General features: G+C 45.5%; 1 protein-coding gene across 6 annotated transcripts in view; it reads left to right on the forward strand.

Moving 5' to 3' along the window:
• Positions 1 to 406: 406 nt before the first annotated feature.
• The window catches only part of TNFRSF11A (TNF receptor superfamily member 11a), a 67,521-nt gene continuing 42,918 nt past the window's right edge, over positions 407 to 25,009 (forward strand). For 2 of the 6 annotated variants that reach the window (XM_049902146.1, XM_049902147.1), the window contains exons 1-3: positions 407 to 552; positions 7,568 to 7,634; positions 8,913 to 8,983. In XM_049902146.1, coding sequence (XP_049758103.1) covers positions 481 to 552; positions 7,568 to 7,634; positions 8,913 to 8,983 — 210 coding nt within the window. In that variant the 5' untranslated portion in view covers positions 407 to 480. The other 4 variants (XM_049902148.1, XM_049902149.1, XM_049902151.1 and 1 more) reach the window with 4 other exon arrangements.

The following is a 25,009-nucleotide window of genomic DNA, read 5'->3' on the forward strand; positions in this document are numbered from 1 at the left end:
CCGAGAAGCGGCCCAGAAGGCCCGAGGTGCAGGCCGGGGCTGTCCCATGAACATGGAATTAGGTCAGGACGCCAGCAAACCTGTCTGAAGGGGGTGCCAGCTGGCGGCGTGGAACCTGAAGAGCCGAGGTTAGGAAGCTCCGTGCCAAATCACGCGCCGTCTGCGAAAGCGACCTAGGTCGCCCAAAAAGGAGGGGTCGGTCAAAAGAGGCCTTTAGCGCGGCGAGCGCGCTTCCCAGCTCTCACACCGCCCTCCCCTGCAGGCCCTCCGGCCCTCAGAAGCCCAGAAAACAGAAGCAGACGCGCAGCAGCCGGGCCACGCCCCCGGGCACCACTTCGCGGGCGCGGCCAGAGGGGTAAGGGGTGGCGGCGGCGCGGGGCGGGGGCAGGTGGCGGGAGGGGCGGGGCGCGCGGGCGGGACGGTGGGCGGCCAGGGCCACAGAGGCCGCAGAGGCCGCGGCGCCTAGCCGGCTGTACCGCGATGGCCCCGCGCGCCCGGCGCCGCTCGCTGCTCGCGCTACTGGCGCTCGGAGCGCTGCTCGCCCCGCTACAGGTAAGAAGGCAGCCCTGTCTTCTGGGCCGTCTGCGGACGCCAGCCCTCACCTTAAGCCGGCTCCGCAAGAGCCCTCCCCACGCGCACCCCTCCCCGCGCACTGTCTTCTCCGGCGCTGCAGGGAAGAACCGGGCGAGGGGGGTGCGAGAAGTCCTAGGGCGCGCGGCCGGAGACCCCTGGCTCCTCCATCTTCGGAGAAGCACGAGCCGGGGATTTGCGGGGGCGGAGACGGAGAACACCGAGGTGTATGTGTGCGGTCCGTGGAAGGAGGGGACGGGTGAGTGGAGGGGTGTTGGGGCGCGGAAGAGGGAGGTTGGACCCCACCACCCGGACGCGGGCTCTTCCAAAAGCCACAGTCGATCTCAGGCGTTGGTGATGCCATTTATTCTCTAGAAAATTGAGCGCCAAAATAAGCGAGGGAGAGAAATTAAAAGTCGCAAACAGTGACCACATTAGGTAACTATTCCAAAGTAAGGTTTCTTTGCAGGTGGTCTTTGTCCCTGGGAGCACTAGGTCATTGCCTCTAACTTGGGGTACACACCTTTTCCCTGCCTCAGTTTCCTTATTGGAAGACTAGAGCAGTTCTTGCCTCACAGTTGTATTTTGAGCTACAATGAAACCGACTTTGGAAGTTTATTCAGAAAAGCCGACAAGATTTCTTTTTTAGAAGTTCTCTTTGCTCTTCCTTGCTCCCCTCCCCGACTCCCCCCACAAACAGTTTTAGGCCCACCAGTGCAAGTAAACCGTGAATAACCATAGAATCACTTGTTCTCCCTTTGACGGTGTTACAACGAAGCATATTTTGGAATTGGAGAAGCTGAGGTGCACGATTTGGCTTCACATCAGAAGCAGAGACCAGTTGACATCAGCCTGAGTGTGGCAGAACAGCTCAGTGATGCACAGGCTCTGCAGGGGTTAATCTTACTGTATCTAGCGCCCCTCTGTGGACCCCAAGCACCTGGGGCTCACCCAGGGCCAACTGCAGCCCTAGGGAGGAAGCAAATCAGTTCTGGAGGGTTCACCCCTCTGCCGGCCAAATTCCCATCCAGAAGGATCCCTGGTTCCTCTGACTGCCCGACCAGTTGCCCTTGGTCCAGGGCCCTCTCAAAGGCCATCCCGCCACTCTGGAGCACCACATGGCTGGTAATAGGGCTCAGCCAGAGAGTTCTGGGAATGCTGGAAGCTAGTGTCTTCTCAGACACTTGTCGCAGCTGAGTTCTGTCAGAGCAGATTTCCTTACCAGATCACTGGGTACAGTGACCTAGTAAATAGATAGTTGCTGTTTTGTGTCCTCCTGGAGGACAGCAAGGGGGCCCTGGTGGTGCAGTGGTTAAGTGCTACGGCTGCTAACCAAAGGGTTGGCAGTTTGAATCCGCCAGGCACTCCTTGGAATCTATGGGGGTAGTTCTACTCTGTCCTGTAGGGTCGCTATGAGTCGGAATCAACTTAATGGCAATGGTGTTTTTTTTGTTGTTTTTTTTTGGCGGGTGGGGTAGAAGAGAGGGGAAGGCCAGCCTAGCATTAAAGCCTTGGCAAAAACAATGGGAATGTACTGTAGGCTGGAGCAGAAAATTCTAATGAAGATTTATTCTATTTCATCCCAAATTTTATGATGCTTTTAGAATAGCTGAAGAAAAAGAAGGTGCGAAAAAAAACTAAAGGAATTTTTCATTTTAGATCACTTGAGGTATTGCTTAATGTGTCCAACAGGTTGAACAGGGCGCTACCTTATTTGAACTAAAGGACCAGAGCTGCAGTGAACAGCTAGCCACATAAGAAAAACCTGCCTGACCATACATAAGGAGTCTCTTTTTTCCTGATGACAAAAAAGTATCTCCCGTTGCTATTGCAAAACCTACATACATACGTACATACTTGCTAAAAAAAAAAGTGTTATGATCTAATACCGGCAGCAAATACTATCAAAGCAAGTTTATTCCTCAGAGACCTCTCAACAAGTGCTGTTTCCCCTCTCTTTCCCTTTTTTTTTTTTTTCCCTTAACGCCATTTTAATTATGTGCATTTTTTTCAGTTGAACCTAAACAGGATACTTCTGCACTGGTCAGTTCCAATCAAATGCTATTGGGTTGCTCTTCTGCTTATTTTAGTTTTTGCCTAGCCTTCACAATAGAAATCCATTAGCTTCGAAAGGTGGAGCTAGGTGCAGTGTTGCAATATTATCCCCTAAAGAGACTGGTTATAAGCATGCTGTGTGTTTAATTACTGCATCTTTTGCCAACCTAGTCTATTAGTTCAAAAATTAGAAATCACATTGACAGTCCTTTGATGTCGTTAATGATGACACACTGGGCAAGGCTTGAGGAACTGCTTGGGGGGACTGATTTTGCAAAAGAGGTGGCAAAAACGTCTTCTAGAAAGTACAGTAAAACCTGCGAAAGCCAGAACCTGTGTAAGGCAGAAACATGTCAGAGAAGGAAAACTCAAATATTGTCACTAAAAGGAGCGATAGAAAAGACTACACCCAGTGAAGGGCGGAAAACAAGGCAGCCCCGTCAAGTTCTGGCTCTTACAGGTTTCACTGTATTTAGTTTCTTCTACATTATATTAAGTAGATTCAAACTTTCATGAAATGCTGTAAGTTTTTGCTTTGAAAACATTTTTATGATTAAATCTGTGCCTGGCTATACTTGTGAGGGAATATATTTTCAGATATAGCAAGTGCACTTGCCTACAGATGAAAATATTTTGAGTTTTCGTGTTGATTGTTCTGTTTTTTATTCTAAGTAAGAAAATATAGAAACATACTGTTTTCATTAAGGGAACTAGTTTTAGACAGCCGCTTAGATCCGGATTATCTAAGACCTAAGGACAAAGTTTCATATGCAGGGCAGCAAACATTTATAGTTGTTGTTGGGTGCCGTTGAGTTGATATTCAACTCAAAGCAAACCCATGTGACAGAGTGGAACTGGCCCATAGGATTTTCTTGGCTGTAATCTTTATGGAATCACATCACCAGGGTTTTCTCCTGCAAAGCCACTGGGTGGCTTCAAACCGCCAACCTTTCAGTTAGCAGCTGAACACTTAACCATCGCACCACCAGGGCTCCATTGTAAAACATGGTGCTAGTGGAGAAACAAAGACAATGAAGGCATTAGGTGTGTCTTCACAGAGGTCAGAATCTAGTGAGGAGCAGGAGACTGGTGCAGTGTAATAATCTACAGAGACTGCGATAGGAGAAGTACAGAGAGTGTTGGTAGAAGGGAGTGAGTGCCGTTGAGGGAATTGGGAACTTTTGGAGGAAGGGGTTTCTAATGTGGTCTTTGCAGGGTGGGTAGGAAGAGAAGGAATGATTTCACAGGAGGAGAAGGAAGAAAGCTTTCTAGATAGGAGGATAGCATGAGTGGTTTAGGCCTAAGGGACTCTAGTTAAAAAAAAAAAAAAAAAAAAGCCTGTTTTTATAGCTTTACAGATAGCACAAAGCTTAATTCAGGAAACTCCACCAAACATGGGGCAGTAAACTTTTATAGTTTTGAGATAACTCTTGTAAGGCCCTATTGAGATAGTAAGGTAGACTAATCAAAAGGAGCTAGGCCATGGGGCCTGGAAAGGCCTTGGGGAGACCCCTCCAAGGAAATCCCCAAGGGTGGAGGCCGGGGCTGTAGGGTAGATGCTGGGCCCTGGCTTTCCTCCTGCCATCCCATCCCATCCTAGAGGGAAGACCTGGCTACATACTAATTCATGGGTGGGAGAACTGCAGACATAGAGCCGAGGACTTTGAGTTCATTTTGTTGATAACAAATATTTCAAATGCCTCCCCTGTTATTTCCTTTCTACCACTACCCCCAAATGAGAAACCTGTAGACCAAACACTTTCTCTGTCTTGATAAGGAAATTGGAGCTTGCTTTTTCAGTTATCTACCAGAAATCCTTACACCGGGAAAGCTGAAACAATGCAGAGGTATCTCTGAAGGTCAATAAATCAGTGTTTTATGAGGCCACAGAAAGGGGAGTTCCAACCAGGCCTCCTGTACAGAGTGTTGTTTTAAGGTGGTGCTGTGTGCACTTTGTCTGCACGTCAGTTTGAAAATGTCCCTCATTGAAGTTTCCTATTTTGAAATGCATGGGGAAAAAGAAAGGAAAAAATCAGTGGTTTTCCCACAAGGTGTGTCTAGTGGCCTGTAAGAATGGCAGCCCTGCTGTTCCTGTGGTGATGAAGGCCACAGCCTACGTCCTGGGCTCCATGGACTAACTGTCTGCTGACTCCCTGCAGCCTTTTGACCCTGTCCACAAGAGAAGCACGCTGACTCTAATACACACAACCTCACTTCACTTCCAGGCATCCCAGACTGGCCTGTGCAGGATTCTGTCCGGCAGGTGATTTTTCCTCCATCCTCCTGTGTCTTCTGTTTCTGAGCCTTTCCTGCAGTCACAGTGTGGCGTTTCTATATAGTCTCTACTTTTAGGGCACAGTTTAAGTTCATCTCATCCTTTCTGACCCAAAGCACCGTGCTTGAAGAGACCAAGAGTGAGTCAGTGAGCTTCAGCCCCACGGAAGCCTGGGTCCCTCTGAAGTGAGCAAGCTTTTGAAGTTTGACACTAAGTGGATGTTGATCAAGATTATGCACATGCTTTCTGTCCTGATTCTGAGAGGTGCTCTCAGCCTGTTTCCTGCCAGACCCCTCCCACCAGGCTTCCCCTCTGCCTCGGTCACCAGAAGCGCCTGTCAGAGAGTTGGGGCTGCTGTTCTCACGGCAGCGGGTTCCAGTCACAAGCTGCTCTCCCGCAAAGCAGCCAGAATAATGCCACTCAGCAGTGTGCAGTACATTCTTTATGGCTGGCTGATGATAACTTTATATCTGTATTTGTCTGTTGGCCTCCATCGAGCCCACCACTTTCTGCCCCTGAGTTCTGTGAGCATGTTCCATCCAGGGCATAGCACTTAATACTGAGAAATAAAACTGAATGTTCATTAGACGTATTCATTTATCTCCACAAGTTGAGCACCTGTTATTTGTGTACACGCTGCAGCGGGCTGAGGAGACAGACAAGGAACACAGCCCTGTCCTCAGGAGCCCACAGTCTGGTCGTGTGCAGACAGTTAACAGCAGCAGGGTCATCGCATTATTGGCTTTGTTTCCAGAGTATGGTGGGCATGCAGGACAAAGAGTGCTTTAATCTGCTTGGAAGTATCTGGAAAAATACCACATTCTTCCTTCCCCTGTAGTATGTGTGTCTACCGTGCTACAAAACAGGAACAAGCGAGAGGGCCACACCTGGACAAAGTAGGATGGCTAGTGCTTTTTCTGGTTGGAGAGCGGCAGGGAGGCATGGCTGAGAGGCTGTTTTCAGGGAACTGTAGAAAGGACAGTGTTTCTGGACTCTTAAGCGTGTAGGAAGGAGCCCTGGTGGCACATTAGTTAAGCGCTCGGCTGCTAAGCAAAAGGTTGGTGGTTTGAACCTACTAGCAGCTCCAGGGGAGAAAGACCTGGTGATCTGCTCCCATAAAGATTACAGCCTAGGAAAGCCTATGGGGGTAGATCTTCTGTGTCACATGGGGTTGCTATGCGTCAGAATCAACTAGCCGGTGTCCAGCAAGGGTGTAGGGGAGAGGGAGGCAGAAGCCAGCACTCAGGGGCTGTATGTGCAAGCAAAGTGGTTTTGATTTTTATCTTGATGCACTGTGAACTGGGGAGGGATGTGATCAGAGTTGTGTGTTCTGGGGAAGAATGTTGAGGTGAGGCCAGGGGACCAGTGAGGAGGCCACTGCCATGGTTCAGGGAAGAGCTAGTAAAGGCTGGAGTCAGGTCGGGGCAGTGATGAGAGAAAGGAGAAGCCAAGTTCAGGAGCAATTTCTGAGCCAGGGACAGAGGATGAGGACTGGTGGGAAAGAAAAGAATGTGGTAGACCTTAGGACAAATAAGCTGATCACAGGATAATTTTTTCACAGTTTTACTAAGGGAATTTCTGTCATAAGTCTCGATCAAAATGTTGCTCAGGTTCAAGTGAAGGATTTTTTTCAAGCAAACAAACAAAAAGGAAGGATGAAGTTTAGCTGTTGGATGGCAGGTTCTTCAGGTTATTTTGTGGGAAGGCAGAGACAATGTTCCTTAGACCATGTATAGGTAAACAAGCCCCTGGGCAGTGGGATGAGCAGGAAATCTGTGTGCTTTGGAATTTAGAGCCATTTCCTGATGCAGGCAGAGAGCTAATGCTCAGCACTACGTGAGATAAGCAGCCAGTGACCTGCAGGTGTGACCTGACCTGGGCTTTGGAAAAGTTATTAGAAATAAAATCTACTCTCAACCTAGAAAACCTCTCCACAAAAATAGAATAGAAGGAAAAGTTTTATTATTGAATAAGCTTTGTCTCAGTTAACTAGTGTTGCTATAACAGAAATACCACAAATGGGTGGCTTTAACAAACAGAAATTTATTTTCTCACAGTTTAGGAGCCTGGAAGTCTGAATCCAGGGTGCCAGCTCCAAGAGAAGGCATTCTGTCTCTGTAGGCTCTGGAGGAAGGTCCTTGCCTCTTCCTTGTCTCCCTTTCTTGTTTAATCTCTTTTATACAATCTCAAGATACACCCTGTACTAATCCTGTCCCGTTAACATAACAAAGTAACCCATTCCCAAATAGGATTATAACCACAGGCGTAGAGGTTAGGATTTATGACACATATTTTTGGGGGACACAGTTCAGTCCATAACAAGCTGTAAACCAGAATGGGATACATCGGCAAAACCAAAAAACCAAACCCATTGCCATTGAGTCAATTCGGACTCTAGCGACCGTGTAGGACAGAGTAGAACTGCCCCATAGAGTTTCCAGGGAGCCGCTGGTAGATTCGAACCGCTGACCTTTTGGCTAGCAGTCAAGCTCTTAACCACCACGCCACTGCTAAAGAAATAACAGAGATGGAAAAGAATCTTAACCATTGTATAGTTAAAGGGATACAATCCATTACATTTCTGTTTTCAAGATAATTGTTAATTTTCTAATCTTTCTGGCCAGAGATAGGGCTGGGCCACCTGAGTGTCTGCTAATTTCCTTCCAGGAAAAACAGGAAGGTGGAGGAGACTCACCTGAAGTTATATTTCAGAGCTGGCAGCCGGAAACTAGATGTACGTGCTTTTCATAGAGACGAAGAATCTGCGATCACAAGTTATCCAAAGTGAATTCCGAAGAAACTAATGGAGGAGGGGAGCTCCTTCCCCCATGTTCACTAGGGGAATTTAAAAGTTTTTATTCAATGTGTAAGGCGCCCTGGTCTGACCAAAAGATTGGCAGTTCAAACCCACTGGGGACTTGGCAGGAGAAAAGACTGGCAGTCTGTTCCTGTAAAGATTACCCATTGTTGTCGAGTTGATGCCGACTCATAGCAACCCTGTAGGACAGAGTAGAACCCTCCCGAAAAGATGACAGCCTAGAAAACCCTGTGGGGCAGTTCTGCTTTGTCACATGGAGTTGCTATGAGTCGGAATCAATTCAACAGCACCCACCAACAGCGTTTCCGTTTGTGTTTTTCCTTATAACACCCATGTCTTCCCACACTGACCTTAGATATGTCACCTGCCCCTAAAAGAAGCAGTGTTTACTTTGGGCCCTTAGCTCAACAAAAGCTTTTTACTTGTTTTTACACATTTTCCCAGTGGATTGCTATTGCCCGAGATGGGTATCTCCCATCCTCTCTGCCCAGCCTCTCTTATGCTCCCCCCGCCAAAAAATTCCCAACCCAGCAGGTGACATGGAGGCCTGTTTGGTCCAAAAGAACCAGGGAGCTGCCGGGTTTCCAAGTGGCAGGAAGGACAGGCTGCAAAAACTATCCTTTCCGTTCATCAGGGTAATAATAACTTATTACATTTCCTGTTGAGTGTTGAGAGTACAAGAGCTACTTCCTCAAGCCACCAGAAATTTGAAGACTTTCCATTAAAAATGAGGAAGGAAAACTCTCTTCAGCTTTTGGTGAATGTGATGGCTAAACCGGGTTAGCAGGAAAAGCGGACACGTGGTATTGCATAAAGTCCCATTAGCACCACAGCGTTTGCGGGTTTGGGGTTCTCATCACATCCTCCAACTGAGAAATGAACCACTTTCCAAAGTCACTGATTTAAAAAAATATATTTTTTACCTTTTCTAGAGTAGTTAGCCACTAATTTAAAAGTGTGCTTAGTAGCACAAATAGCAACCAAACTCATATCCAATTAAAAAAGGAGACCTTCTAGGGCCTCTGAGAGGTCTACCTTTTCCCTGCCTTCTCTCAACTTTATACCCAAGATATAAAAAAGCAGGGTCACATCTAAAACTTCTTTGGTATTTGAGAATCTGTTCCATTTTTAAAGCTTGGTACAGATTATTCTCATTCCCCTTGGTAATCTGTTTCATTGTTTAATCATCCCTAGTGTCAAGACTTCATCTCATGTACTTTGAAAATGTTATCCGGAGAGACCAGTCCCTGAGGACATCATGCTTGGTAAAGTAGAGGGCCAATGAAAAAGAGGAAGACCCTCAATGAAATGGACTGACACAGTGGCTGCGACAATGGGCTCAAACATAGCAACAATTGTGAGGATGGTACAGGACTGGGCAACATTTTCTTCTGTTATACATGGGGTCTCCCTGAGTTGGAGCTGACTCAACAGCACCTAACAACAACAACAATGTCAGAAAGGAGCCCCTAGGTGGTGCAAATGGTTAACATACTTGGCTGCTAACAGAAAGGTTTAAGTCCACCCAGAGGTGCCCTGAAAGAAACACCTGGTGACCTATCTCTGAAAAATCAGCCATTGAAAACCATATGGAGCACAGTTCTACTCTGACACCCATGGGATCGCCATGAGTCAGGATCGACACCGCAGCAAGTGTTTTGGTTTTTGGAATGTCAGGAAAATCCTACCAGTAGCAAACCTAAATCCACCATGTCAAAACTTGACCCCATTTCTTCTTAATTCTTTAGTAGAGGTAAAGATTTGTTGGTCAGTATATTTTAATGTTTCTATTGTTGAAGATTGTTAACCCACAACTTCCTCTTCCCCAGGGTTATTCATTCCAGTTCCTTTAACCTCTTCATAAGCTTTCTTCCCCTTCAACAGATACTTATTTTGCACTTTCTGGCCAAAAAAAAAAACACATGGCATATTGGAAATCATCATACTTAGCACCACAGAGCCTCTGGCTTGGGAGAGCTTGCAGTCTGGTAGGGCAGACAGAAGCCACACTCTTCCTTCCTTATAGTTGTGTGGAGCGCTACCAAGAGGAAAAGTGAGGTGCTGTGGGGACACAGACTGGGAAAAGTGACTTTGGGGTAGAGAATTGGGCAGATAGGGTTTGATTTGAGGGGCACAGAGAGCAGGAAAGAGAAGGAGCAGGGATGGGACAAACAGAAATGGGCATGAGAAAACCGGTCCCAGGAGGGTGTCTGGAGCCTAAGGCCCGAGAGAGGGTACTGAGGGATAAGGCTGGCCAGGGATACTGCGAGTCTGAGTCATGAAGGGCTGTGCGAGCAAACCTCCTACGGACCAGAGGTTCTCAAAATGTAGTCCCTTCACCCAGCATCAGCATCACCTAGGACCTTGTTAGAAGTGCCCATTCACTCCAGACCTACTGAATCAGAAACTGTGGAAGTGGTACCAGCGCTCATGGTTGAATAACCTTACCAGGTGATGCTGATACACACCAACATTTGCAAATCCATGGGATTCCAAGAAATGGTTTTGAGCTCAGCCTTTAGGTAATAATATTGTATGATTGCTTGTTGCTATTGAGTCAATTCCGACTCATAGCGACTCTGTAGGACAGAGTAGAATGGCCCCTTAGGGTTTCCAAGCATGTAAATCTTTAAGGAAGCAGACTGCCACATCTCTTTCCCAGGGAGCAGCTGGTAGGTTCAAACTGCCAACCTTTCGATTAGTAGTCAAGTGCTTAACCACTGTGCCACCAGGGCTCCTTATTTTATGATTAGTATATTCAAAGTACCTGCTGTTTTTTGAATTCCTTCTGTGTGCCAGCCATGTGCTGGGCTTTTACATGTTGTTGTTGACTCATAGTGACCTTATGTATAACAATGAGACATTGCCCGGTTCTGTACCATCCTTGTGGGACGAGGCTTTACATGGATCCTCTTTAATCCTTGCTTCACCTCACAGGGAAGTTGAGTAACTTGCCCAAGTTTGCACAGCTAGTAAGTGGCAGAGCTGGGACTCCCTCCCAGGCATCTATTCTGTTGCCATAGCCTTAGCCTCTAAAGTAAAACTGCTTGTACAGTCAGTCCACTATATGATGGGGCAGGGGAGAAAGATACCTCCTAGAATGGTGGGACGAAGGAAGCTTTGGGGTATTTTGAGAAATATAGCAATCAGCCTGCAGTTGGGGGTCTGGTGGTCAGCTCAACGGTGTATGCTCATTGAGGGCTTTCTAGCAGAAATGAAAATGCTGTGTCTTTAAGGTAAATTGAGATAAAAGACTGGCACCCAGAGCACCCTTGGCACACGGTCAGTCAGTGTGCCAGTTGATCCCTGACTCAGGAGGAAAAGAAGTGTGACATACTGAATCATTTCTGCCACTTCCCAAAGCAAAGGCAGCTCCAACTCTTCCATGTCCCTCCACCCCCTGCCAGAAATAAAGTGCCCCACACCGCGCTGCTGCCTGCCCCAGGGAAGACAGCTCACAGTGCTCAACACTAGCTTATGCCCCCACTGCCTGCCAGGCCCTGTGCTGGATCTGGGGAGAAGAACAAGGCCTCTGAGCCCCAGGGCAGGTAGAGTCAGAAGTTAGATGGCAGCACTTGTAAGCTTAGTTTTTGTTTTTTAAGTTATTTTTGTCCTATTGTTAGGTGCCATCAAGTCATTTCCAACTCATAGCAACCCCATGTGACAGAGTAAAACTGTCCCATAAGGTTTTCTAGGCTGTAATCTTCATGGAGGAGCCCTGGTGGTGCAGTGGATAAGAGCTCGGCTGCTAACCAGAAGGTTGGCAGTTCAAATCCACCAGGCGCTCCTTGGAAACTCTATGGGGCAGTTCTGCTCAGTCCTATAGGGTCACTATGCTGTCGATTTGACATCAACAGGTTTTTTTTTTTTTTTTTTTTTTTTGGGCACATGGGGTCCCTATGAGTTGGAATCAACTCAAAGGCAACAGGTTATTACCAAGATGGGAGTCCCTGAGTGGTGCAGACAGTTAATGCACTAGTTAACATACTGGGCTGCTAACTGAAAGGTTAGAGGTTCAAGTCCACCCAGTGGCACTGCAGAAGAAAGGCCTGGTGATCTACTTCAAAAAAAACCTGCCATTGAAAACCCTGTGGAGCACAGTTCTTTTCTGACACATGGAATCTTCATGAGTTGAAGTCAGCTCGATGGCAACTTTTTTTTTTTAATTGCTGTAATAACAGTGAATTTGGAGACCCTTTCTTTGACCCAAATGACCTAGATTCCTATCTTTTTTTTTTCATTTTCCATTTAACCATTTTTAGGTAAAATTCAGTGGCATTAATTACATTCACAATGTCGTACAACCATCACCGCTATCTGTTCCTAAAACTTTATCATCACTCCAAACAGAAAGTCTGTAGCCATTAAGCAATACCTCCTATTCCTCCTCCTCCTAGCGCCTGGTAACCATTCTTCTGCTTTGTGTCTCTGCATTTGGACCTGGGCATCTACCATGGCACAAATTTAAATATTTCTGTTACCTATGATTTTTCAGTTTCTTAAAAGGCACTCCCTTAAGAAGAGAGAGAATCTGGACATATATGGCCTCTGGGTCACTGATAGGCCTTGAACTTTTCTCCTGAGTGAGTTAGGGAGCTGGCAACAGGGTTTGGGCAGAGAATAACAACATCGTGTTACTAACGCACAATAGCAAGAAATCTAAATGCCCCCAAAGCCTGTGACAGTGGGGTATAAAATATACAAAACCAGTTTCCATCGAGTCAAATCCAACTCATGGTGACCCCATGTGTGTCAGAGTAGAACTGTGCTCCCTAGGGTTTTCAATGACTGATACTTTTTGGAAGCAGACCTCCAGGCCTTTCTTTCAAGGTGCCTCTGGGTAGACTCGAACATCCAACCTTTCTTTTAGCAGCCAGGAACCATAACTGTTTGCATCACCCAGGGCTGCCTATGAAGATATACAAAGTATAAGTTCAGTGGAGACATAAAGGGAATCTTTGTCTTAAACCTTACCTCATTAATTTCCAGTGGTCACAGAGTTTAAAAAGTAAAAAAATGAAGCCATAAATAATTTACCCCCTTCTGATGGGCTCAAGTTTTCATGCCCCAGTTGGGCAGGGGTGGTGGGTCCCTATGATCCGGCCACTGAGGTCCTTTTTATGTGTAAAATTACAATGACCAAAGCACAAGAGGGCACAACAGCCCTTTAACTGTGCGGAGCAACCCTTGAAGGCACAGGAATGCAGAAGTGCTGGGTGCTGGCTCCTGGATACCTGGAGAGCCCATCTATGGTGGCCTCGGGACAGGGGCCTCATCTAGTGTGAGGCATCATTCCCAGGGCGTGAATGATGGGCACAAAGAGGCCAGAGCAGCTGTGTTGTGTGTTACTTAAGTAGATGTGTTTCCTGTCGCTATTGGAAAAGAGATTTCTAATCTTGATTTTGCAACCCCTTCCCCCTAAGCTATCTCTGATGTTCCCCCAAATTGGTGGAGCCTTTCCAAGTCCATGCTTGGGCGCGCAATTCAGAACTAGTAGGAAGCTATTACAGTTTTCTGTAAAGGGAAGTTATGAGGTCACGGTGGTCCTTCAGGAAAGATTATTTATTAATTTAAAGAGAATTTAAGCATTTGCTGCATGCCCAGCTCTATTCCAGTCTTGGCTTCATCTCTCTGGTGCTTGGGAGGTTACGGTAAGATAAGAAAGTCTCTAGCATAACGCATGGCACAAAGTAGTTGTTTCATAAGGGCCAGTTCTTGCCTCATCCTCAACTCAGGATAAATGGTGTCTGTATCCAGTGATGGGAGAGATGGTTCCCACTGTCCATTATGTAGACAGAAATGAGTAGACAGTGCTTGAGAATATTAGAAGGTTATGGCTCTTTGTCTTTAATGTAATTTCTGACCTTGCTACTCAAAGACCATCAGCATCAGCACTGACTGGGAGCTTGTTAAAAAATGCAGAATGTCAGGTCCAGCCCCAGACCTGCTGAATCAGAGTCTTCATTTTAATAAGATTCCAGGTGTTTCATATTCATATTGACATTTCAGAGGCACTGGTCTGTGAGCCATGGGAAGAGAGAGGAAGAATCAGAGTCCCATGCCAAGCACAGTGTGCTGCTCAGAAGTACTGAAGAAATACTGATTGATTGAGCTTATTAAAAATAAAATAAAAGAAAAATTAGGTCAACCCTGGCTCAAACAAGAGAATGTGAAGGCCAACTCTGTTATTAAAGAAAAAAAGATGGGAGATATTTCCAAGACAGTCCAGGGATAGCAGTGCTAGCCACTTGGGTGTGAGGTTCAAGGTCTTGAAAAGCAGAATAGCTGGGGAGTGCCTCACGTGATATTGATTACTAGGGCAATGATGTCCCATGCCCCACGCCAGCCACTATGGAGAGGAGCCACAGGAGGGCCAGTGTCCTGTGGGCTCCTGTTCAGTAGCCAACACTGGCTTAGTAGTTCCGTAGAGAACACGGATGTAGACATCACTCTCCTTAAGGAGCTTCTACTCTAGTGAAGACCATGGCTGTGGCCCTACAAGGACACTGGCAGAGATGAAGATATGGAGCACGTGATATGCGTGGTAGGATGTCTGGAAAGGCTAAGGGCCCGGTGGGCCAGAGTTCTCAGGCAAGGCTCCTCAGAAGAGGCCAGGTGTGTGCCAAACCAAGAAGGATGGGAGTGTTTGGGTTGGTGATGAAGGCAGGGGAAGCCAAGGACAAAGCTCAGAGACAAGGCTGGCATGTGAGGGGGTATGTGAATAGAGTGGTTTACTGTGAGCAGGGACAGTCAGTGGGCACAAATGAAGCAAAACCAGGTTACAGGGGCTTGGTGGACCAGCAAACATAGAGTTAACCAAGGATATTGAGCAGGGTCACCAACTGAAAGCACTTCGGGGCATCTAACTGACAAAAGTTGGGGACAGGTGAGTTGGGGAGGGCAGGGGTGGTATGCTGAGGGCCTTGCAGTCTACCAGGAAGAACAAACAAAAATCAACCACAGAGCATAACAGGGTTGGGATAGGGGAAAGTGTAGGCAGCAAAGAGCCCATATAGCACAGGGTCTTACCAGTTTGTTGTCAGGTGCTGTCAAATTGATTACCACTCACAGCAACCCCATGTGTTACAGAGTAGAACTGCCCCCATAGGGTTTTCTTGGCTGTAATCTTTATGGGAGCAGATCGTCAGGTCTTTCTCCTACAGAACCACTGGGTGGGTTTGAAGCACCAACCTTTCAGTTAGCTGTCAAGCACTTAACTGTTATGCCACCAGGGCTTCTTCTCACTAGTCTAGGTGTGAGGAAAAGCTTAGCTTAAACCAAGACGATCAAATATCAGCGATTTCACATTTCATCCTAATAGTTGACATAAGACTTGAATGCTGTATAGGAACACAGAGTTGGCAAGAAGAAATGGGGGACAGAAGGGAGGTGTGTTCTAGACCAAGTTTCCCAGGTAGGGCTGCTAAAGAGAGGGCAAGAGAAGTGGCCAGAGGAGAGACTGAGCAGGTGTACAGGGCCTGACGAGATATGTTGAGGAACTGGGCTTCACCCTGATGGCAAGGGGCAGTCATGGAAGGGGGAAGATATGAGGGGATTAGTCCCTTCCCTGGCTACTTTGGGATAGTGTTGCCTTAGCAGCTTGGTGCACCCAGGAAGGGAAGCAGAGCCTGAAGGGTCCTTCGCAGCCAGTAGACCAACTGAGCAGAGCGTTGTTGACTTTTACTGCAGGAAAGAGAACAAAGTGGTTCTAATCTCAAATGAATAAAAGTGAAGAAAAAAGCCCTCAAGGGTGAGAATAAAGGGAGTATTCACTGGAGCCCTTGGAAATTATGTTGAGTGATAATATGAGGTGTGAAAGCCATCCTAATTACTGTGTTTAGGAAACAAATCGTCCTTGCACTTCCAGGTAGCCCACAGCTGCACAAACTTTTTTTTTTTTTCTATTCTCATTATTTATCTCATTTGAAGACAAAGAAACTTGAAATTAAAGTTTTGAAATGCAAGGTTATTTCTTCATTTTCCCTTGGGCCATATGTTTTCAAGGTGCAGAGATAATAAATGCATTGTGAAGAAAGTTTGAAAGAAGGTTGAGCAAAAATCAGTAGACCTTTGATACGTTCCTGTCTTCGAAAGTGCGTCACTGGTTTTTCCCCTATAAACAGCCTATCCGAAGTCAGGGTAGTCTGCAGAAAATGCTGAAGGGCCCAGTAAAAAGCAGCTTTCAAGATAGCTTATAAAGTCAGTTGTTTAACATTTGCTCAGTCAAAATCGTGACTGTCAAAACTTCTAATAGATCACCAAACCAAGCCCATTGGGGTAGAGCTGATTCCGACTTACACCATCCTTGTAGGACAGAGCAGAACTGCCCCATAGGGTTTCCAAGGAGCGGCTGGTGGATTTGAACTGCTGACCTTTTGGTTAGCAGCTAAGCTCTTAACCACCCTGTCACCAGCGCTCCAGAAGACCACAAAAAAAAAAACAATTTTTTTTTTAAGATTCTTTTTTATTAAACTTGATCTAAGTTCAGATTTTTTTTCTGGCCATGGCATCTATTCCAAAAAAACCTTGTGGCAAATGTAATCTGTGCCTGGTAATGAAAATTGCATGAAGTGCTTGTTATTTAGACCTTTATGGAGTAACAGCAATGCCCAGTATGACCCTAATCCCTACACTGTGGGTATACATTAACTCATGATTTGTATCAATTATGTGATCCATCTGTGACCTGAGGTCCCACCTTCCTCTCACTTCCCTGAAGCACACAGGCCCCTTGCTGTCCGTTGCACAAGCCGCGCACGTTTCGTCTGCTGGCCTCTGCGATACTTTTTACGTCCACTTAGAACACTCTCGCTCCTGATTCTCCACCAGCACCAGTTGCCGGGGAGTCGCTTTCTACTCACAGCAACCCTGTGTGTGTCAGAGTATAACTGTGCTTCCTGGGGTTTTCAGTGCTTGATTTTAGGAAAGTAGATTACCCGGCTTTTCTTCTGAGGTACCTCCAACCTTTCAGTTAACAGTCAAGTGCATGAACTGCTTGCATCACCCAGGGACCCCCTTCCCACGGTCAAATCCATTTCCGTCAAGTCGATTGTGACTCATAGCGACCCTATAGGACAGAGTAGTACAGCCCCATAGGGTTTCCAAGGCTATAATCTTTATGGAGGCAGACTGCCACATCTTTCTCCCGCAGAGGGCCTGGTGGGCTCGAACTGCCCATTGCTGTAGAGTTGATTCCAACTCATAGCAACCTCATAGGTCAGAGTAGAACTGCCCCATAGGTTTTCCAAGGAGCTACTGGTAGATTTGAACTGCTGACCTGTTGGTTCACAGCTGAGCTCTTAACCACTGTGCCACCAGGGCCCCTGCCCATGGTTAGTAGGATTAAATTCAGGAACTCAGTAGAGCTTGAATCTTTCTGATGTTCCAGTTCTTGGATGGCTGTGTGGGTCTCTATTACAGTTTTCTTCCCTCTCTCTCTGTGGCTGTGTTGCCTGGTACTAACAGCTTTGAGGGGGCAGGGATGCGCTAGTTTCTTTAGGCTTGCAGCAAGCACAGTTATCTTGGGAAAGCATGTGAGAACTCAGTAATGACAACTTTGATGGTGTTATGATAGCAAAGCTTTCTAAGAGCTGGATGCTTTCTATTGTTAAACCCTAGACTGTACCAGAATTTACCTTCTGGTCATTTTTATGTGAAAATCGTTTTACAGCTGAAGGTGACTAATTCAGGTAAGAGAATGATAGGCCCTACTCAACTATTTGTACAGTGAGTGAATCAACTCAACCCCTTTTTCGGGGGTGGCATGTACGTGGGTGAAGAAGCCCTGGTGGCATAATGGTTACATGCTCGGCTGCTAACCAAAAGGTTGGTGGTTTGAACCCACCAGCCACTCCATGGGAGAAAGATGTGGCAGTCTGCTGCTGTAAAGATTACAGCCTTGGAAACCCTATGGGGCAGTTCTACTTTGTCCTGTAGGGTCGCTTTGAGTTGGAATCGACTCAGTGGCAATGGGATTGGTTTTGGATATATGTAGGGGACATGGTTGGTTCATATTTGTCGTTTTCAGTGAGCAGTAGGAGTTGACCAGCTTTGATAAATGCCCTCGAGGTGGAGTTTTGAAGACTCTTCATCACTGGAAACACATTCATAAAATCCATTTTAGAGGGCCCCAAATCCTTGAGTAGCTAGTCAATTGCAGTATTGCATGTGATCAGTCATAATCTTCTTTACAGTCTTCTCAACTGAACTGGACACACCTTTTCATACTATACCAACCACAGAATACTCGGACCTCACTTTCAACAGCAGAATTTTTTTTTTCAAGATTTAGGTATACAGTATATTTCTGGAAAATGAATTGTATCTTAAACACTTGGGGAGTTTTTTATTTAAACCCTCTAATTCTGTGTATCCACTTCCTTGATGATCTAGGCCAACCACTTTGCCGGTGTAATCTGAGCTCTCTAAGTTCATAATGTTCCACAGTACAGGAGTCTCCCAGGTGGGTGCACACCTCGCAAGGAGTGTGCCAAGGGATCCACTGGGTGAATGGGCAGGCCCTGAAAAGCTGCCCCTTCATTTCTTTTGTCTTTTTGGTTTATAACGTACTAGAGCCCTGGTGGAGCCCTGTGGTGCAGTGAGTTAAGCACTTGGCTGCTAACCAAAAGCTTGGCAGTTTGATTACACCAGTTGCTCCTTGGAAACCCTATGGGGCAGTTCTACTCTGTCCTGTAGGGCCGCTGTGAGTCGGGGTCAACTTGATGGCAACAGGGTAACAGAGAGTCCTGGTGCCACAAACGGTTAAATGCTTGGCTGCTAACTGAAAGTTTGGCGGTTTGAAGCCACCCAGCGGCTCCTTGGGAGAAAGACCTGGCGATTTGCTCCCATTAAAATTACAGCCTAGGAAACCCTGTGGGGCAGCTCTGCTCTGTCACATGGGGTGACTGTGAGTCAGAATCGACTACACAGCACCCAACATCTTCATAGGGAGTCCTGGGTAGTGCAAGAGGTTAACGCACTTGGCTGTTAACCAAAAGATTGTGGAGGTTCAGGTCCACCCAGAGGCGCCTTGGAAGAAGGGCCTGGTGATCTACTTCCAGAAAATACCCATTTAAATCACTGTGGAGCACATTTCTACTCTGACACACGTGGAGTCCCTATTTATGATGGTAGTGGTGGTGCCAGTATCTAACAAGGTTGTTATTAAGCGTGAGACTTGAAGTTTTGGTTTATACAAAAGGAAAATGAGTCAGACCTTTTCTCGGTAAATCTGTACGCTTGAAATTCAACCTACCAAGTTTATTTCTAATAAGAATGTCTGGAAGGGTATTTGGTCAAAACTCAGTTATGTCCTACGCATTTAACAGAAAGCACTGGTAGATCTAATCTGGTGCCAGCTTATCAGCAGACAAGTACTAAGTAAACTGTTTCTCTGCCTGCCCCCAACGGTGGCTTACGTAACTAACTGAGCCCTCACTTCAGCCAGAAAATCGTGGAGATGACTTGGACCCCTTGTCACTGTGTTGGAGTGATGCCTCAAGTTTCCAACCCCATGAGAACACACTTCTTTATTTGAAATCCAACATGTTTAAAAAAAATAAATCTCTTTGATTAAAAACAGCTTCCTTCATCACGCAGCCAAAATACTTTGCCATGCAGCTTTGGTTGGTCACAGCCAGGTCAAACATAAACAAGGATGGTACCAAAACCAAACCCAGTGCCGTCGAGTCGATTCCCACTCATAGCGACCCTATAGGACAGAGCAGAACTGCCCCATAGAGTTTCCAAGGAGCGCCTCGCGGATTCGAACTGCCGACCCTTTGGTCAGCAGCTGTAGCTCTTAACCACTACGCCACCAGGGTTTCCAAACAAGGACGGTATACTCAGTAAAATTGCCAGGCCTTCAGAATTTTTCTTCTGGTCCCCGTTCTCTCTTTTCTATCCTCTTTCCCCCTTCCTGGTGACACACTTCTCCCTTTGTTTCTTCAGGAAATGATCTGATCTGAGTAATTTATACTTACTAATTCTGCTCATGTATGCAACTAATAGGGCAATGGTGGGTCAGTGGTAGAATTCTCACCTTCCATGCCGGAGACCTGGGTTCAGTTCCCAGCCAGTGTACCACAATGCAGCCACCACCTGTCTGTCAGGGTGGCTATGATGCTAAACAGGTTTCAGTGGAGCTTTCGGCTAAGATGGACTAGGAAGAAAGCCCTGGTGATTTTACTTCTGAAAATCAGCTGGTGAACACCCTATGGATTACAGCGTTCCGATTTGCAGCCACTCATGGGGATGGCACAGGACCAGGAAGCATTTCATTCTGTTGTGCATGGAGTTTACTGTGAGTTGGGGGCCAACTTGACAGCAGCTAACGATAGTGGAATCCTTGGGCAGTGTCAACAGTCAAATGCTCAACTACTAGCCGAAAGGTTGGCGGTTTGAACCCACCTAGAGGTGCCCTGGAAGACAGCCCTGGCAGTCTGCTTCCAAAAGATCAAAGCCTTGAAAACTCTATGGAGCAGTTCTACTCTGCACACGTGGGGTCACCATGAGTTGGAATCGACTCTGTAGCCACTAACAACAACAACATGCACATTAATGTCTGCACCTTACTAAATGCAGGCTGTGTGGACACCACTGTGCAGTGTAACATGGCTACATCACATAATTCTCCCAGCAACCTGTAAAAAAATATTGAGTTTAAAAGGGAGGAAGCAGAGCCTTAATTTTTGTTGAATATTGGCAGTGGTTGGGTCCTATGCTAAATGAGTACATGAATTATCGCACCTGATCCTCATTTCTCTGGGGTGGGCCCAGTTATTATCCCCATTTACAATTGAGCAAAGGAAGGCTTAGACTTTGCTTTTTTTAAATCTTCAAATTGTAGAAATGTAGGCATTTTTATTACGAATAGTCAGGCATTCTTTTGTCTAGGCCTGATGGAAGCTGCTGGAAGCCCAATTCAAAGGGCTGCTTATCAGGCTTTATTTTAGTTAGTATTTAATTTTTCGTTCTTGCATAGTGTTATGGATTGAATTGTGTCCCCCAAAAATGTGTGTCAACTTGGCTAGGCCATGATTCCCACTGTTGTGTGATTTTCCTCCATTTTGTGATCTGATGTAGTTACCCTATGTGTTGTAAATCCTAACCTCTATCATGTTAATGGGAGCCCTGGTGGCGCAGTGGTCAAGAGCTTGGCTGCTAACCAAAAGGTTGGCAGTTCAAATCCACCAGATGCTCCTTGGAAACTGTATGTGGCAGTTCTACTCTGTCCTATACGGTCACTGTGAGTCAGAACCAACCTAACAACACTGGGTTTGGTTTTTGGATCATGTTAATGAGGCAGGATCAGAGGCAGTTATGTTAATGAGGCAGGACACAAACTACAGGATTAGGCTGTATCTTGAGTCACTCTTTTTTGAGATATAAAAGAGAGAAATGAGCAGAGAGGAGAGGGACCTCATACCACCAAGCAAGAAGAACCAGGAGCAGAGCATGTCCTTTGGTCCTGGGATCCCTGTGTTGAGAAACTCCTATCCCAGGGGAAGATTGATGACAAGGACCTTCCCTTAGAACTGACAGAGAAAGCCTTCCCCTGGAGCTGGTGCCCTGAATTCAGACTTCTGGCCTACTAAACTGTGAGAGAATAAATTTGTTTGTTAAAGCCATCCGCTTATGGTATTTCTGTTATAGCAGCACTAGGTAACTAAGACACATAGAAATCTGCCTTATCTGACTTCTGGTCTACAAGTGACTTCTGTATCATTTCCATTCCAGTTATGAAATTTTAACCAAGAAAGATGACAGTGGAATCTTTCCTTCCACAGACAGACATATGACTGCCATGATCAAGAAAACTAGATAAAATAGAGAAGGGCAAAGACACCTGGAAGCTTCTAGAGAAAAGCAGCTAAGAAAGAGACAAACCTGAGAATGTCCCTAAGAATGTCTAGATTTGAAGGGTCTGTGGGTTGACTCACTAATTAAAATGTTTAATGAGGGGAGAATCTTAGATCTTCTCTCTGTCCTGTCTTCTTAGCTGGCTGAGAAAAAAGACTTTGAAAGAAATGAGAACAGTTACGTGACCTATTAATACTACCTCTTGTTTTGTTTTGTTTTTCATTGTTTATTTCCTTCTAAAAAATGCTTTAGAGGGAAATAATTTCTTGATATGAGGAAGCTCTCCTAGTATTCTGTGGACACAGGCCACTAGTAATTTATTTGTATCCTATTCTGGGTAAGATCAGTTTCATTAGTGACTTTCTTTAAGGATATTTTCAAGGGCAGCAAGACTATTAAGTGAGGTATTGTTTTTACATTTAATAGTTTCAATAAAAACCATATCCTTCAGTTCTACTGTAACACTTGGATATTTGATACCACTCTTACTTAAATTATAGCCAAAGTCTCAAATCTAGTCACGGATGATATTTTATAAAATCAATCCTATGGAAAATCCCTCATTTGTTCTCAGTTAGGTTTGTTTCCCCCTTGAGGTGACAGTAGGGGCCCAGCCTCTTTCTCCTTTGTTATAATGTCAGTGTGAATTTTCAGTAGAGCAAGAAAGTAATTTTAGTATCCAAAATGGCTTTCACTACAGGAGGGTTGATTAACAGCACAAAAAATAAATATTTAAGCCAACTTTCCCTACAAGTTTGTAAATACAGATCCACTAGTCTCTGTAGCTCCTCTGGGAGAAATATTATGCTTCTTCAGCTTGTGGGTTTTCATAATTAGACCCAGTGTGGCTTTATAAATCCACGTAGCTTTAAAAAAAAAAAAAAAAAAGAATTTTGATTTGCAATATATTGCCTTCCTCCCCTCCCCTGAAGCCTTTCACAGACTACAGACATGCTCTTTTTAGAATAGTTTGTCAGCCATTGAGATAAACACCAGCCTGTATGTCCTGAAACAAATACACACAAGACACAAAAAGGCACAAGAAAGTGAGGCAACAGAAGTCAAATAAATTAAATACATCATCTTGCCATTTTAATGCTTTTTTTTAGGCCTAACAAGGAATTTGTATTGGGGTGCAGGTGAGGAATATAGAGAATTTTTGCTATAAACAGATTTTAGCATTCTTTATTAATTTGGGGAAGTCTATTAGAAAACAAAGATTAGGTCAAACAGGATTTTTGTAGTTTATTGGTTTAGAGCTGTTGTAGGACCCTGTCAAAGGATCATAACCCAGTTCTCTTTACATCTCCAGAAGGATACTCAAGAATGGTCATTGCTGGTAATGTTAGTTACCTATGGGGAGGGGCGGCTGGAGGAAGGGTGGGAGGGAGACCCAAAAAAGCCTGTTGTACCTTCTGAATGTCATGTGGCTATATTCCCTATTCAAGAAATAAAATTTTTAAAGTGGTCCTCCTTAATTTGCTTAACGAACACAATTATGGTTCAAAAGCTTTAATTTTGTTGTTTTAGAAGAAAGCAAGTTAGTCTTCTTAAAGGCTAGCTTAAAAAAAAATCTAGATAGCTGAAAGTTTGTATATCAAGTCTATTTCAAAGGCCTTCCCTTGCTACATCTTGGGGGAAGAGAGGGGACTGAAGATGGCTGACAAATTACCTCTTTAACCAAAAATCTGCATCCTTATACCTAAATTCCCCCATTCTCTGGGAGATTATTGCAATAGTATTTAAGCTTGTTGTTAGTTGCCGTCGAGTCAACTCCAACTCTTGGCAACCTTATGTACAACAGAATGAAACCCTGCTGGGTACTACACCATCCTGATAATCACTGGTAGGTGTGAGTCCATTGGTGCGGCTATTATGTCAATCCATCTCACTGAGGGTTTCCCTTGATTTTGTTGGCCCTCTGCATTACCAAACACAATGTCCTTTTCTAGTGATTGGCCTTTCCTGATAATGTGCTGAAAGTATATGAGTAAAAGTCTCACCATCCTTGCTGCTAAGGAGTATTCTGGTTGTATTTCTCCTAAGACAGATTTGTTTATTCTTTTGGCAGCCCACGGTATATTCAGTATTCTTTGCAAACACCACAGTTCAAATGCATATCAATTCTTCCTCTGTCTTCCCTTTTCACTTAAGGAAGAGCATGTTTTTTTAATCAAATTACTGCTTTCCTATGATTTCTACCAACAAAACCTGCTGCCTTCTCACAACCATTTGGGAGCCTGGTCTTGGAGGATGGAGTCTGGCCCAAATTCTGAGGAGTCGGAAGTGAAGGTCCAGAGAACCGGAGAGGGTAGGGCAGGCTGCTGCTGGGAGGGTGTTGAGCATCTGAGGGCTCTCCCTAGGGCAGGGGTGGGCATGGTTGAGTGCTGAGGTGGTAGATAATCAGAATTGGAATCTTATAGGCAAAAGGAAGGGTCAGCCTGGGAGGGGTGGGGACTCAGCTGTCTGAGGGAAGGACATCCATTCATGCTCGCAAGTGATGGCACCCAGAGGATATACTTGGCAGGACACCCAGGCAGAAGGACCCTGACATAATGGAGATCCAGCTCAGGCTAACAGGAGACCGAGCCCAAGCAGGGGGCACTCAGGGATATGGGGTCTGAAAGTCAGGAGCAGGCAAGAGTGGGTCTGGGAAGGATCAAGGGGCAGGTCTGTAGACTGGCTGGGGTGTCCAAAGAACTGGATTTCCTAAGAGGTTCCAAACCTAGGGACTGAAATGCACAGAGCACAGGGACTCTTGTTACCGGAACCAGGGTCTGGGATCAGAGTGAGACCAGCACAAAATGGCCTTTGTGTGCTGTGTGAGGTCTGAGGATTCGTCCTAGAACCAAGTCTTGCAAATCGAGGGAAAAAAGTTGGGACTCAGAGTCAGGAAGGAAGAGGAGGGGGGGACAGTGCAGGCACATTTCTCCTGGAGTGCAGGCATCCTAGAGAGAGTTTTTCAGCTTTTGTTAATTTACCCACAAACCACATTTCCTTAAATATATGTATAGATGTTGCCATTTAAGTTGTGTATGTATTGCCAGTTTGAAGGTATACTGAAAAACATATCATGTAATTAGAGAACAAAGTAAGTTTTTGTTAAAGCTGTACCTTAAGTTAGATTAAAGCCATAATTTTCTGCCGCGTGATAGTAAATTTTTCCAATGGCAGAATTTCTGCTGCTGCTTGAAAGCTCTGTAATCCTAGTTCTGTCAAGCAGACGTGCCAGTTTGGGGGTGATGACAATGTTCTGCGATTGGATAGCCACACAACCTTGTGAATGTCCCCCCCCACAAAAAGCATTGAATTGTACACCTCCAAAGGCTGAATTTTGTGGTATGTGGGTTACATCCATAAGATAAAAAGGCGTATCAGCGTACCTAGATACAGTAAGAATAAATTTAGGAGAGAGAAATGGATCTGTGGGA

Source organism: Elephas maximus, chromosome 11 (genome assembly GCF_024166365.1).
Source record: "Elephas maximus indicus isolate mEleMax1 chromosome 11, mEleMax1 primary haplotype, whole genome shotgun sequence".
NCBI classification, from domain to species: Eukaryota; Metazoa; Chordata; class Mammalia; order Proboscidea; family Elephantidae; genus Elephas; species Elephas maximus.